Source organism: Rhinoderma darwinii, chromosome 11, assembly GCF_050947455.1.
Source record: "Rhinoderma darwinii isolate aRhiDar2 chromosome 11, aRhiDar2.hap1, whole genome shotgun sequence".
Taxonomy (NCBI): Eukaryota; Metazoa; Chordata; class Amphibia; order Anura; family Rhinodermatidae; genus Rhinoderma; species Rhinoderma darwinii.
The window spans coordinates 75,375,425-75,391,865 of NC_134697.1; the positions used below are offsets into that span (position 1 = coordinate 75,375,425).

The 16,441-nt window shown below is 46.0% G+C and overlaps 1 protein-coding gene across 1 annotated transcript in view; it reads left to right on the forward strand.

Moving 5' to 3' along the window:
* The window catches only part of CDHR1 (cadherin related family member 1), a 72,985-nt gene that overhangs the window by 19,188 nt on the left and 37,356 nt on the right, over positions 1–16,441 (forward strand). The window contains exon 13 of the mRNA XM_075841747.1: positions 139–303. Within this exon, the coding sequence (XP_075697862.1) occupies positions 139–303 (165 nt within the window). The remainder of the gene's footprint in view (positions 1–138; positions 304–16,441) is intronic.

The following is a 16,441-nucleotide window of genomic DNA, read 5'->3' on the forward strand; positions in this document are numbered from 1 at the left end:
TTCAGTTCAAGAAATATACCTTTATTTTAAAAACCTAGAAATTGTTTACCCCATCGGTCATGGCCATTGATGTTTCGCTTTTTCTAATTCTGTTTATCCTTAACTAGACATATTTGAGCTACTCATTTTTTCTTTTAGCTTCTTGCCATTGAGGTCAACACACCAGAGAAATTCAGTTCAACGGCTGATATAACTATCCACCTTCTTGATATCAATGACAATGTCCCAAGGTTCTCCTCTGAGTATTATGTTGCTAGAATACCTGAGAACTCCCCTGGGGGCTCCAATGTTGTAGCTGCAACAGTAAGTACTCTTATTGATTCTATAAAATGCATGTCTACAGTCCTGTTGAATAAATCCAAACTGCCTACATCTTTGTTAACTTCAATGCCTGTGTTGCACATATTGAAAACGGATTAGTTCTCTTTCAGATGATTGACTATGTCTTCTTGATAATATTATACTCTTCTTATATAATCTATACTAGCTGATCATTAATATTAATATAAATGCATCAAGGGTGTGTGGCTTTCAGATGCCTCCAATGATTTAAAGAGGGATACGATACCTGACAGATTAAAAGTTTGAGAAACAACAGTCTGCCGTTGGTCATCTTGACAATAATTCTTGTATAATTTTATAATTTTCAAATGACAGTCGGCCAGAATGGATAAAATCAGCCATTTAGACCGAGAATTGTCTTGTGTGTATGGGCAGCTTAGTGTATGCCCATTGGTGATAACTAATATTAAGGCCTCATGCACACGACCGTATTTTTTCCCACCCGTAAATACTGGTGTAAATACGGGTCCGGTGTCACACGTATTCCACCCGTTTTGCACCAGTATTTACGAACCCGTGCCCGTAAATATGGGTCTGGTGTCACACGTATTCCACCCGTATTTACGAGCACGTTTTTGGCGGCAAAATAGCACTGCACTAATCGGCAGCCCCTTCTCTCTATCAGTGCAGGATAGAGAGAAGGGACAGCCTTTTCTGTAATAAAAGTTAAAGAAATTCATACTTACCGGCCGTTGTCTTGGTGACGCGTCCCTCTCTTCACATCCAGCCCGACATCCCTGGATGACGCGGCAGTCCATGTGACCGCTGCAGCCTGTGATTGACCTGTGATTGGCTGCAGCGGTCACATGGCCTGAAACGTCATCCAGGACGTCGGGCCGGATGTCGAGAGGGACGCGTCACCAAGGCAACGGGCGGGAGACCGGACTGGAGGAAGCAGGAAGTTGTCGGTAAGTATGAACGTCTTTTATTTTTATTTTTTACAGGTTTATACTGATCGGTAGTCACTGTCCAGGGTGCTGAAAGAGTTACTGCCGATCAGTTAACTCTTTCAGCTCCCTGGACAGTGACTATTTACTGACGTCGCTTAGCAACGCTGCCGTAATGACGGGTGCACACGTAGCCACCCGTTATTACGAAAGCTCCATAGACTTCTATGGACTGTCCGTGCCGTTATTACGGCCTGAAATAGGACATGTTCTATCTTTTTCAACGGCACGGGCACCTTCCCGTGAGAAAACGGGAAGGCACCCGTCGCCAATAGAAGTCTATGAGCCCGTTATTACGGGTCGTGATTACGACCCGTAATAACGGGCGTTTTTACGGTCGTGTGCATGAGGCCTTAGACTGTCAAAAGATCTGTGCCTATAATAATCTACTATCTTTGGGCAGCTAAGTGCTAAAAGTACATTAGTAAGCTTTAGTTGTATTATTGCGAATGCAGCAATACATATGATTTCTAGTCTAAAGATAATTTACCCAAAAACTGGTATACTGGCAAGACTGTGATTTATCTGGAGGGAAAAAAATTGGTATCGTTGATGGTAATGTCCGTGTATTTAGTGGCATGGAATAAACTACCTGCAGAAAATAGACTGTCTCGTGGAAATCAAGACACTTGGGTATAAATATGCTAATTTTTTTTCCCCCCTGGGAGATAAACAGCTGCCAGTGGTGACAGGCAGCAGCTCATTTCCTTCTACCCACTGATATAAACATCCATGCTTGACTGATTCAAGTGGGCATGTCTATGGCGGGAGTCTGGTAAGATGGCTGTCCGTAGACCAGCTATCTCCTTACCATGTGTCACAGAGCGGGGTGTGGACCCACTGGGCCGTACTGCGTAGCGGGAAGGCAGCGGGCCAAACAGGTACAATACAATGTCTATTGTCCAGAAAGGGTACCTGAGGAAATTTAGACAGTAGCGGTGATTCAGGCTTAGGATGAGGATCCGGTAGCAGACAGACACCCGGAGGGAGTGACACAGTAGATGCAGCGGAAGACACAACTCGACTTCAACTCTAGATGGCACAGAGACACGGTAGCACGGGATACAGGGTACAGGCAGCAGGAACGGGTAACACTGGGAACTGGAAAAACTAGGAGACCATTTGCAAGACAAACTTTAGATAACACAACAACGCTCAGGCAATGATCAAGAGGGCAGAGCCCTTTTTATAGTGCAACAGTGCACGCACTGGCCCTTTAAGGCCATGCAAACACAGGCGCGCGCGCCCTGCGGGAGACAGTCTCTGAACCAGAAAGCGAGTGCCGGCGTCTCTCAGGAGTGTCACGAAGGGTCTGTGGACCCACTGGGCCGTACAGCCTTGACGGTATGGCAACTGGCCAACAGGGCGCAGGTCAATGTCTATAGTTCGTATAGGGTACCTGTCCTGTGGCAGCTCGGACAGTAGCAAGGCAGGCTTGGCTGGAAATAGGCAGCAGGCAGATGTCAGGCGTGGTGAAGCAGGACAGGCGTCGTATACAGCACGGCACGACTTTGGCTCAGCACAGTACTCGACCAGGATAGTACTGAATGCAGGGAACAGGAAAAGGAACAGGAACACACTAGGAGGCCATCACATAGACAAACTTAGGAAACAACAAAAACAACGCTCAGGCATCAAAGCAGGGGACCCCTCTTATAGTCCAGGGTACCCACAGCCTGATGTACATCGGGATCCGGCTGAGGTGAGTGGAAGCGAGTGCTGGCATCTCCTGATTAGGTGGCTAGGGCCAGCGCTTGCCGATTCATGTCAGGGGGAGATTGGAGCTGGCAGCCCGCAGCCACGGACATGACAAGGAGGGACATACCGCCGAGAATTCACACGTTCATGGCCGCGGCGGTCAGAACGACGGTCCGCGGCCATAGACGTTACACTATGGCTGATTTTTGTTTCAGGTATGAGTGTCCTGGTGGCTCAAAAATGGATGACTGTGGGAAAAACACCCATCATGCCATATTTATGGATTAATAATGGCACCGCTAGAAAACAACAATTTTATTTTTTTTGTAATTTTTTTTTTTATATATATATAAATTTATACACTACCGTTCAAGCGTTTGGGGTCACCCAGACAATTTTGTGTTTTCCATGAAAACTCACACTTATATTTATCAAATGAGTTGTAAAATGGCTAGAAAATATAGTCAAGACATTGACAAGGTTAGAAATAATGATTTTTATTTTAAATAATAATTTTCTCCTTCAAACTTTGCTTTCGTCAAAGAATGCTCCATTTGCAGCAATTACAGCATTGCAGACCTTTGGCATTCTAGCTGTTAATTTGCTGAGGTAATCAGAAGAAATTTCACCCCATGCTTCCAGAAGGCCCTCCCACAAGTTGGATTGGCTTGATGGGCACTTCTTGCGTACCATACGGTCAAGCTGCTCCCACAACAGCTCTATGGGGTTGAGATCTGGTGACTGCGCTGGCCACTCCATTACAGATAGAATACCAGCTGCCTGCTTCTTCCCTAAATAGTTCTTGCATAATTTGGAGGTGTGCTTTAGGTCATTGTCCTGTTGTAGGATGAAATTGGCTCCAATCAAGCGCTGTCCACAGGGTATGGCATGGCGTTGCAAAATGGAGTGATAGCCTTCCTTATTCAAAATCCCTTTTACCTTGTACAAATCTCTCACTTTACCAGCACCAAAGCAACCCCAGGCCATCCCATTACCTCCACCATGCTTGACAGATGGCGTCAGGCACACTTCCAGCATCTTTTCAGTTGTTCTGCGTCTCACAAATGTTCTTCTGTGTGATCCAAACACCTCAAACTTCGATTCGTCTGTCCATAACACTTTTTTCCAATCTTCCTCTGTCCAATGTCTGTGTGCTTTTGCCCATATTAATCTTTTCCTTTTATAAGAAATGGCTTTTTCTTTGCCAATCTGCCCTGAAGGCCAGCATCCCGGAGTCACCTCTTCACTGTAGACGTTAACACTGGCGTTTTGCGGGTACTATTTAATGAAGCTGCCAGTTGAGGACCTGTGAGGCGTCTATTTCTCAAACTAGAGACTCTAATGTACTTGTCTTGTTGCTCAGTTGTGCAGCGGGGCCTCCTACTTCTCTTTCTACTCTGGTTAGAGCCTGTTTGTGCTGTCCTCTGAAGGGAGTAGTACACACCATTGTAGGAAATCTTCAGTTTCTTGGCAATTTCTCGCATGGAATAGCCTTAATTTCTAAGAACAAGAATAGACTGTCGAGTTTCACATGAAAGCTCTCTTTTTCTAGCCATTTGGAGAGTTTAATCGAACCCACAAATGTAATGCTCCAGATTCTCAACTAGCTTAAAGGAAGGTCAGTTTTATAGCTCCTCTAAACAGCAAAACTGTTTATAGCGGTTCTAACATAATTGCAAAAGTGTTTTCAAGTGTTTTCTAATCATCCACTAGCCTTCTAACACAGTTAGCAAACACAATGTACCATTAGAACACTGGAGTGATGGTTGCTGGAAATGGGCCTCTCTACACCTATGTAGATATTGCATTAAAAACCAGACGTTTGCAGCTAGAATAGTCATTTAGCACATTAACAATGTATAGAGTGTATTTCTGATTAATTTAATGTTATCTTCATTGAAAAAAAGTGTGCTTTTCTTTAAAAAATAAGGAAATTTCTAAGTGACCCTAAATTTTTGAACGGTAGTGTACATTTCCCGCATTATTTGTTCAATAGCATTTTCTAGATTTTTTTTAAAAGTGTATTCTCCTGCATTTTGCAGCTGGTGTTGTGTTTGTTGTTGTTGTTGTTGTTATTACTATTATTGGAATTATTATTATTGTCATCATCATTATTATGATTATATTGTGTATTTGACAATACATTGTATATTTAGAAATATCTTGAAATTGAGATTTGCATTCTGAAATCATCCTTATAGCTTAAAAAATAATAGTCTGTGCCTAAGGCATTCCATCACTGCAGAGCCACTGTTCTTTAACCCCTTCCCGACATCCGCTTTATATATACGGCGCTGTCGGGCAGGGCTTCTCGCAGTAATATTACGTTGTGGTGATAGTGCGGGCTCAGGAGCTGAGCCCGCACCATCACCGCCAGGTGCCAGCTGTATGTTACAGCTGGCACCCTGAGGTAACGTCCAGGACCAGAGCTAGCATCCGATCTGGCCGATTAACCCCTCAGATGCTGCTTTCAATAGAGATCGCAGCATGTGAGGAGTTCTTAGCCACCGGCACACCAGCAACGTGATCGCTGGGTTGCAGGCAGCTGCAAAGGCAACCAGAGGACTAATACTGGCCTCCCGATCAGCAAGCAACGGAAGCCTCCTATGCCCCGCTCGCCGGCGGGGCCTAAAAGGCTTCCGGTATCATCGGCAAGATGGCGCCGGCTCAGCTTCCGGCTCAGCAGTGGGTGTCCGCTGTATGTTAAAGTGGACACCCTACTGTATCCGATTCCTGCCATTAACCCCTTCGATGCAGCGATCCAATGCGATCATTGCATCTTAATGGTTTGTAGCAAATCGGCAGCCTGCCATGCGATGCTATTATGGCAACAGGAGGCCTAACAATGGCCTTCTGTCTGCCATTACAGAAGCCGATTAGGCCCCGACCGGAGCTTGATCGGCTTGCTGTCAGTGAACAACTGACAGTTCTAATACATTGCACTACATAGGTAGTGCAATGTATTGGAACATCAATCAAACAGTTGCCCCTTCAAGTCCCCTAGTGGGACTAAAGAAAAGTGTAAAACAAAGTGTAAAAATAAAAGTTGTAAAAAAATAAATAAAAGTTTCAAGTAATAACCTAAAACACAATCGGCCTTTGTCCCTTATCAAGTCATTTATTATTGAACAAAAATAATAAAACCATACATATTTGGTATCTCCGCATCCATAACTACTTGAACTATAAAAATATTATGTTATTTGTCCCGCGCAGTGAATGCCGTAAAAAAAAAACTAAAACATAATGCCAGAATTGCTGTTTTTTTGGTCACTTTGTCTTCCAAAAATTGAAATAAAAAGTGATCAAAAAGTCGCATGTATCCAAGAAGGGTACCTATAAAAACTATAGCTTGTCTCACAAAAAACAAGCCCTCATACAGCTCCATCGATGAAAAAATTAAAAGGTTATGGCTCTTACAACTGGGCGTCAGAAAAAAGACATTCTTTGTACAAAAGTAATTTTATTGTGCAAAAAGTTGTAAAACATAAAAAAGTGCCATAAATTAGGTATCGCTGGAATCGTACTAACCCGCAGAATAAAGTTAACATGTAATTTATGACGCATGGTGAACACCGTATGAAAAAAACTAAAAAACTATCCCAGAATTACAGTTTTTTGATCACCTAGCTTCCCAGTGATCACATGTACCTCAAAATGGTACCAATGAAAACGACAGCTCGACACACAAAAAAACAACCCTCATACCACTACGTATATGAAAAAACAAAATAGGTTGAGGCTCCAATAAGTCAGGAAAGAAAAATATGCAGTTGTGTCGGCCCAAGAAGAACATTTCTTCTGTTTCAAGTGGCGATTTATCAAGGCCCTAAAATTAGGGAACCAGGAAGGGTAGGGCCCAAATATATCTGCTGGAAGTGAGGGAGTCCGTATATTACCAGGACAACACTTCACAGCTAAATTCCCCAAACTGCAAAGGTGCGAAGTGTGGACCAAAAAGGGGATAAGAAAGGACATTTATCAGTGTGACACTGGCCTGTGCAGAAAGGATTGTGTCACAGCGTAACACACATCTATGGATTATTTTATTGTTTACCCCATTATTATATCACCTGATGTACTCTGCCCAGCTCACATATGCCCCCACATTATAAACTGAAATGCCAGTAAAACTCCAAACAAAAGTACTATGTGAAATAATAAAAGAAAAAAGAAACCGCTGAGAAGTGACCCCATTTTGGAAACTAGTACCCCTCAAGACATTTATTAAGAGGTGTAGTGAACATTTTCACCCCAGAGGTCTTTTCCATAAATGATTGCGCTGTGGATGGTGCAAAGTAAATGTAGCGTCCATGACTGCGGGCCGTCGGGTATACTCACCTCCCGACGCCCGCAGCCATGGATCCGTGAGCGCTGGTCCCCATCTCCTTCCTAGGAGACACCAGCGCTCACTTCCGCTCCATTCGGCTGTGTACAGTAGGGTGCGCGCACACGCTCGTGCCCGGCCTTAAAGGGCCAGCGCGCGCAAATAGGAGGAAGTCATCATCATCAACTGCCACGATTTCCTGGTCTATAAGAAGGCCCCTGGCCTTCTAATCCTTGCCTGAGCGTTGTTAGTTTTCCCAGTCTGTCTTGCAAATGGTCCCTTAGTGTTTCCCGTTCCTGTTGTTACCCGTGCCTTGTTCCCCGTTTCTGTTTCCCGTGCTGTGCCTTAGTATCTAGTCGTGCCATGTCCTGTGTCATCTGCCACGTCCGGAGGAATCCGCCACGTCCTGTGTCATATACCACATCTGGAGGAATCCGCCACGTCCTGTGTCATCTGCCACGTCCGGAGGAATCCGCCACGTCCTGTGTCATCTGCCACGTTCGGAGGAATCCGCCACGTTCTGTGTCATCTGCCACGTCCGGAGGAATCCGCCACGTTCTGTGTCATCTGCCACGTCCGGAGGAATCCGCCACGCCCTGTCATCTGCCACATCCGGAGGAATCCGCCACGTTCTGTGTCATCTGCCACGTCCGGAGGAATCCGCCACGTTCTGTGTCATCTGCCACGTCTGGAGGAATCCGCCACATTTGGCGCTATCTGCTGCACCCATCTCCATCTGTGCCAGAACTGCGGCCACGGTCTGGACTATCCAGGTACCCTTGTGCGGGAAATTGTATTTCTGGGGTGTCCTGTTGTTTGGCCAGCTGCCTCCCCGCTACGGCAGTACGGCCTAGTGGGTCCACTAACCCGCTCCGTGACAGTAAAACTTAAAATTTTTCCCTAGATATACCATTTCAGTGGGAAATATTTTGTGCCCAGCTTGAGCCACTGGAGACACACACCCCAAAAATTGTTAAAAGGTTTCTCCCGGGTATGGCGATGCCATATATGTGGAAGTAAACTGCTGTTTGGGCACACTGTAGGGTTCAGAGGGAAGGTAGCACCATTTGGCTTTTGGAGCGTGGATTTTATGGTAGTAGTCACAATCACGCTATGCAGTGAAAGAAGCTGGGCTGGAACAATGAGTAGTGTATGACGCTGATTGGTCAGCATCATACACTTCTCTTCACAATGACCAGTTGGTAAAAAGTAAAAACACGCCCAGTTGTCTATTAAGAAACTAAGTAGCATAAATATAAAATTGTTCATAACTTTGTCAAAAATGATCGTTTTTCAAAATAAAAACCACTGTTGTAATCTACATTACAGCGCTGATCAGATTATGTAGGTGATGGGGCATTTATAATCTGGTGTTAGAGCCTCTTTAAAAAAACTCCTGGGTTGTCTTCGCAGTATGTTTTGGGTCATTGTGCATCTGTACTCTGAAGCGACGTCCAATCAACCTTGCTGCATTTGGTTGATTCTGAGCAGAAAGTATATCCCTGAACACTTCAGAATTCATCTGGCTGATTCTGTCTTCAGTCACATCATCAATAAACACTACTGTCCCAGTGCTTTTGGCAGCCATGCATGCCCATGACATCACACTGCCTCCACCATGTTTTACAGAGGATGTGGTGTGCTTTGGATCATGAGCCGTTCCAAGCCTTCTCCATACTTTTCCCTCCCATCATTCTGGTACAGGTTGATCGTAGTTTCATCTGTCCAAAGAATGCTGTTCCAGAACTGGGCTGGCTTCTTTATATGTTGTTTGGCAAAGTCTAATCTGACCTTTCTATTTTTGAGGCTGATTAATGGTTTGCAGCTTGTGATGAACCCTCTGTATTTGCTGTCATGAAGTCTTCTCTTTATGGTAGACTTAGATACTGATACACCAGGGGAGTGTTCTTCACTTGGGTAGATATTGTGAAGGGGTTTTTCTTCACCATGGAAAGCATTCTGCGATCATTCACTACTGTTGTCTTCTGTGGATGTCCAGGCCTTTTGGAGTTCACGAGATCACAAGTGTGCTTTTCAAGAATGTACAAAACTGTTGATTTGGCCACTCCTTACATTTGTGCTATCTCTTTGATGGATTTCTTCATTTTTTTTCAGCCTAACGATGGTCTGTTTCACTTGCATTGAGAGCTCCTTTGACCTCATTTTATGGGTTCACAGCAACAGCTTCCAAATGCAAATGCCGCAAATTGAATCAACTCCAGATCTTTTACCTGCTTAATTGATGATGGATTAATGAGGGAATAGCCCATGCAGCCCATTAAATAGCTTTTGAGATAATTGTCCAATTACCTTTGGTCTCTTGAAAAAGAGGCAGCTACATATTAAATAGCTGTAATTCCTAAACCCCTCCTCAAATTAGGATGTGAATACCCTGAAGTTAAAGCCGAGAGTCTGCACTTTGTGTCACTGCCCAACTAATTCTTACTGTACAAGGATGAGCTGTGTGGCACTGTATACAAGGGGGGAAGCTGTGTGGCACTACTTACAAGGGAGGGGGGCTGTGTGGCACTTTATACATGGGAGGGGGGCTGTGCGGCACTATATACAAGGGAGGTGGGGCTGTGTGGCACTAAATACAAGGGGGGGCTGGGTTGCACTATATACAAGGAGGGGGCTGTGTGGCGCTATCTACTAAGGGGGTCTGTTTGTGGGGCTATCTACAGGGAGCTGTGTGTGGAACTATCTGTAGGGGGCTGTGTGTGGCGCTATCTACAGGTGGCTGTGTGGCGCTAACTACACGGGGCTGTGTGTGGTGCCATCTACAAGGGATACTGTGGCGCTATATACAGGGGCACAAATGGGGCATTATTACTGTGGGGACACAAAGAGGGCACTATTACAGATGGAGCCCTTTTATTGTAGCAACCACTAAGGGATCATTCTTACCATCTGGGGCACTGTAGATTATTGGTTTGTTTAGAGGATGGTGTATAGGAGGGGAGGATGCTGGAAAAGCAAGAAACCAACATGTCTGTGTGTCAAATTCTGCAAAGACGAGTCGCGGCTGGAATAAATCGTCACAGTTGTCTGGGCCGGATGGAGAATAAAAGGGAAAGTGAATGACTCTGATCACAGAAGACATCACCTGTGAGGCACTGGATATAAATGTGCTGTAATCACTTATATCGTCTGCAGAGCTCCTATGTAGGAATCTGACACTATATGTTCACTACATGCAGGGCCGTCCTTTGGGGTGTGCGACATGTGCCAACGCACAGAACGCATTGCTCCAGCAGGTAGAAAGGGTACTACGCTGGCTCCCTTCCCCTGCTGGTTTTTCTCTAGCGCCCAGGGCCCGGCGACTCTGCAGCTGCCTTTCCGCCCGAGCGCTTCTTCTCTGCTCAGTGGTATAACTACCACTGCAGCAGCCAAAGCAGCTACAAGCGGCATCACTGGGCATGAGGGCGACCGTGCCGCCAGCCGGGACGGACCCCACCTTGCCTGGTGGCGCCACTAGCAGCCGCTGTGGCTGCCACAGTGGTAGCAATACCACATTCAATAGATATCAGATACCATTGATTCCTATGGCAGAGCAGAGAGGTATCTCCCTGCTCTGCCATTTACTAGGCTACAGGCCGTTTGGAGCAGGGACAGGATCCCTACGCAGGCCGGCATGATGATGTCACTGGATCACTCCAGCCTGCGCAAGGATTCTGTTGGCAATGTGGAGCAGCTCCGTTAGTCGTTTTTTATTTGTTTGGGTAGATGTAGGGGGCTTTATGGCACTCTCTACAAAGGAACGGTGAGGGGGCAGTATGGCACTGTCTACAAGGGGGAGGTGGGGGACTGAATTGCACTGTTGACAAGGTGAAGGTGGAGGGCTGTATGGAACTATCTACAAGGTGGAGGAGGGGCGCACTGTCTACAAGGGGGAGGTGGCTGGCACTGTCTTCAAGAGGGAGGTGGTGGGCACTGTCTGCAAGGGGGAAGTGGGGCTGTATGAAACTATTTAAGAGGGGGAGGTGGGAGGCTGTACGGCACTAGCTACAGTAGGGCTGTATGGCAGAATCTACAGGAGGCTGTATGGCACAATGCACAGTGTTAAGGATCTGGCAGGCACAGCGTCTGTATCCACGCCCATAGGTAATCAGCCTGCACCTGCTTCTATGTCTGTGAGACTGACTCCATCTTCCACCACTCAGGATGGCAGGCTTAGGAGTGGGAGAGCCTATCACAGCCTGGCCAGACGGAGCTAGCTCCCGCCCTCTGTCTATTTATACCTGCCTTTCCTGTTCCTCCTTGCTTGTGATTCTTGTTTTGTTTCCTGGCCCTGCTGCAGCTTCTTTAACCATTTGACCCTGCTTCATATCGACCCTGGCTTACTGACTACTCTCCTGCTCTGCATTTGGTACCTCGTACACTCCTGGTTTGACTCGGCTTGTTCACTACTCTCCTGCTCTGCGTTTGGAACCTCGTACACTCCTGGTTTGACTAGGCTCGTTCACCACTCTTGTTGCTCGCAGTGTTGCCGTGGGCAACTGCCCCTTTTCCCTTGCTTCTGTGTACCCTTGTCTGTTTGTCTGTCGGGCACTTATTGAGCGTAGGGACCGTCGCCCAGTTATACCCCGTCGCCTAGGGCGGGTCGTTGCAAGTAGGCAGGGACTGAGTGGCGGGTAGATTAGGGCTCACTTTTCTGTTTCCTTACCCCGTCATTACATAATCATAAGCCCATATACCTACTCTACCCTGGTCCCTCACACTACTATGGACCCCCTTGAGACCCTGGTTCAGCAACTGCAGGGTCCCTCCCTACAGGTCCAGGCCCTGGCTCAGAGGGTCAACCAGCCTGATGCTACCATGGTAGTGCCCCTCACCTCACCTCTTGAACCCCACCTTAAGTTGCCTGACCGGTTCTCAGGGGACCGGAAGACTTTTCTCTCCTTTCCGGAGAGTTGTAGGCTCAATTATCGTTTAAAGCCCCACTCTTCAGGTTCTGAGAGCCAGCGGGTGGGTATAATTATGTCCCGGCTCCAGGAAGGGCCCCAAGAATGGCCCTTCTCCTTGGCTCCTGACGCCCCTGAACTTTCCTCCGTTGATCTTTTCTTTTCTGCTCTCGGACTCATTTATGACAAGACTGACAAGACTGCCTTTGCCGAGAGTCAGCTGGTGACCTTACGTCAGGGTAAGAGACCTGTTGAGGAGTATTGCTCTGACTTTAGGAAGTGGTGCGTAGCGTCTCGGTGGAATGACCCTGCCTTAAGGTGCCAGTTTAGGTTGGGTCTGTCGAACGCCCTGAAAGAGCTGCTAGTTAGCTATCCCTCTTCTGACTCCTAAGACCAGGTTATGGCTTTAGCGGTATGACTTGACCGACGTCTCAGGGAACGAAAACGTGAACGTTTTTGTGTTTTCTCCTCTGACTCCCCCATGGTGCCTCCCAAGGTTCCGTTGCTTCGTTCTTCCACGGAAGACTCGGAGGTACCTATGCAACTCGGGGCCTCCGTGTCCCCCCAACAACGTAGAGAGTTCCGCAGGAAGAATGGTCTCTGCTTCTATTGTGGGGATGACAAGCATCAAGTGAACACCTGTCCTAGGCGTAAGAATAAGCAGCCGGAAAACTTCCGTGCCTAAGTGATCATCGGGGAGGTCACTTGGGCGCACAGGTATTTCCCGTGAATATGAAACGTAATAAAATCTTGCTTCCCTTTCAGGTCTCTTTTGGTGGTAGGTCTGCTACCGGCAGTGCCTTCGTGTATTCAGGGTCGTCTGCTAATATCATGTCTGTGGAATTTGCTATGTCTCTAGCTATGCCTTTGCTTGATTTGCCTAAACCTGTCCCGGTAGTGGGTATCGACTCCACTCCTCTTGCTAATGGTTATTTTACACAGTATACCCCTGTTTTTGAACTCATTGTGGGCTCCATGCATTTGGAGCAGTGCTCTGTACTGTTGATGCAGGGATTATCGTCCGATTTGGTTTTAGGCCTTCCCTGGTTGCAGTTGCATAATCCCACGTTTGACTGGAATACTGGGGATCTTACCAAATGGGGTAATGAATGCTTGACGTCATGTTTTTCTGTTAATTCTATTTCTCCCCCTGAGGAGGTGAACACGCTACCTGAGTTTGTTCAGGACTTTGCTGATGTTTTCTCTAAGGAGGCCTCCGAAGTGTTACCTCCTCATAGAGAATACGATTGCGCTATCGATTTGGTACCTGGAGCTAAGCTCCCAAAGGGTAGGATATTTAATCTCTCTTGTCCCGAACGTGAAGCCATGAGAGAGTATATCCAGGAATACCTGGCCAAGGGTTACATTCGCCCCTCTACGTCTCCGGTAGGTGCTGGCTTCTTCTTCGTAGGGAAGAAGGATGGTGGTCTTAGGCCATGCATTGACTACCGTAACTTGAATAAGGTCACTGTAAGGAACCAGTATCCCCTTCCTTTGATTCCTGATCTCTTTAATAAGGTTCAGGGGGCCCAATGGTTCTCTAAGTTTGATCTACGGGGGGCTTATAACCTTATCCGCATCAAAGAGGGGGATGAGTGGAAGACTGCGTTTAACACGCCCGAAGGTCATTTAGAATACCTCGTCATGCCCTTTGGGTTGTGTAATGCTCCAGCGGTTTTCCAGAATTTCATAAATGAGATTTTAAGAGATTACCTGGGGGTATTTCTTGTAGTGTACCTTGATGACATACTTGTGTTTTCCAAGGACTGGTCCTCCCACATTGAGCATGTTAGGAAGGTGCTCCAGGTCCTTCGGGAAAACAAACTGTTCCTCCTTGCTTGTGATTCTTGTTTTGTTTCCTGGCCCTGCTGCAGCTTCTTTAACCATTTGACCCTGCTTCATATCAACCCTGGCTTACTGACTACTCTCCTACTCTGCGTTTGGTACCTCGTACACTCCTGGTTTGACTCGGCTCGTTCACCACTCTTGTTGCTCGCGGTGTTGCCGTGGGCAACTGCCCCTTTTCCCTTGCTTCTGTGTACCCTTGTCTGTTTTTCTGTCGGGCACTTATTGAGCGTAGGGACCGTCGCCAAGTTGTACCCCGTCGCCTAGGGCGGGTCGTTGCAAGTAGGCAGGGACTGAGTGGCGGGTAGATTAGGGCTCACTTGTCTGTTTCCTTACCCCGTCATTACACACAGGAGGCTTTATGGCACAATCTACAGGGCGGCTATATTTACAAAAGAGGGGGCTATGTGTGGCACCCAGGGGAGAGGAGGGGACCACTAAGCGGACATTTTACTGTGTAGGGGCACTACAGGGGGCAATATACTGTGTGTGGTGCTTAGGGGGATTGTTCTGTGTGGGCCCTCTTAGAAGACAAAATACTGTGTCCTTAAAGGTGTTATAATATATAATATTATTACATATTATTATACTGTATGGGGCAGTTATGGGGACATTATGCTGTATGGGGGGCACTAAAAGGGCAATATACTGTGTGGGGGCACTTACAGGGAATTATACTATGTGGGGGCACTTCGGGCACATTATACTGTGTGGGGTTCACTAAAGGGGGCATTAAACTGTGGGGGCACTATAAATTGCATTATACTGTGTGGGGGCACTAAAAAGGGCATTATACTGTGGGGGGGCATTATACTTTTTTATGGGTAATTTTTTTTTATGATATGGCAGGGCGCCAAAAGAAAATTTTGCACGGGGCGCCATCTATCCTAGGGCCGGCCCTGACTACATGGTGGTAATATTGGTGTTTGTATAGAGAGGGGGGACATACGTTTTTGGACTTGCAACACTCCTGAACGAGCTAGAAATCAGCGATGCAGTTCTCTGCACACACCCTCTGAATTGACTGCATTATTTATACAATAATTCAGCATTTGGGACCCCACTTTTAAATTTACCTAGGGCCACACTTTGTATAAAACCGGTCCTGCATTGGTCCTCTGCATTGGACTTTTAAAACCGGCCCTGCAATACCCCTCTAGGCTTTCCCTGTCGTCAGGATCAATGGGGCCCCAGCGGTCAGGACTCTCCATTCGGAGTTTTAAGATTTATCCTCTGGATAGGCTCTAAAGCCTTCGTTTTTTATTAGCCCCTTCAATATGTTTCACATGTCAGATATTGTTTTCTGTAAAAAAAAAGACAATAAAAAAATCTATTAATACATATTTCATAGTTTCAAAAAAATATAAAACACTCCTTTTTAATATTAAATTATATTTAACAAATTGGAAACTAGGATTGTAACATATGTCATATGTCTGCATTTATATATTTGTCTTGTTTACATGAATAAATATGAGACACAACAAGAAAGGCAAGTGTTATAAGGACAAAGCGCAATCGGGAACAAGTAGAAGGACCAATAAAGGTGAGAACATACAAAGTGGTAGCGGCATTCAAACAAAACGATGCCTACCTGCGATGGCGAATGACTAATCGGTTGTGCCAGTGTTGCCAATGTTTTAATGCTGTCACCACATGTGGACGTGGTTTCACCTGCATGCGGCTGCCACTCCGTGTTTTCTTACATTAATGGGGGGGAAAAAAAGAGCTTTGATCCAGCGCTGATAACCTCTTCCCGACATTTGATGTATGGCTACTTCATAGCCTTTTAGGGGAAGTATGGAGGGGGCTCATGGAGTTTTAGTTGCACAGTAAAAACGAAGCGCAAAAAAACAATGGAGGAATTTCTGTTTTTGTTCATTTTCTACCCCACAAATAGTTGTTTTTTTTCAGTTTCCTAGTACATTGTATGGCACAATAAATGGTGCTATGAATAACTACAACTCATCCCGCAAAAATCAAGCCCTCATAGGACTATGTTGACGGAAAAATGAAAAAGTTATGGCTTTTGGAATGTGGGGAGGAAAAAACTAAAATGAAAATCTGAAAGTTGGTTACGACGGGAAGGGGTTAAAAGGAAACAATGTTTCCATTTTATTTGCAAACAAATTAAAATCTCAAGACGCAAGACGATAATGGTAGTTCGCCTATATGCCATGATTAAGGAGCTGTGTCTGAAATGCATAGAAGAACTACCATTACCAACCACCTCTTCTTGCAGCTTGAGATTTTCATTTGTTTGCAAATGAAATTGGAACATTGTTCCTTTTAAATATTATCGGCGCTGGATCAAAGTTCCTTTATTCTCCATGATACTTGCGGTGAACCGTCGCGGGAATCCGGGTGCAGTCTAAGCG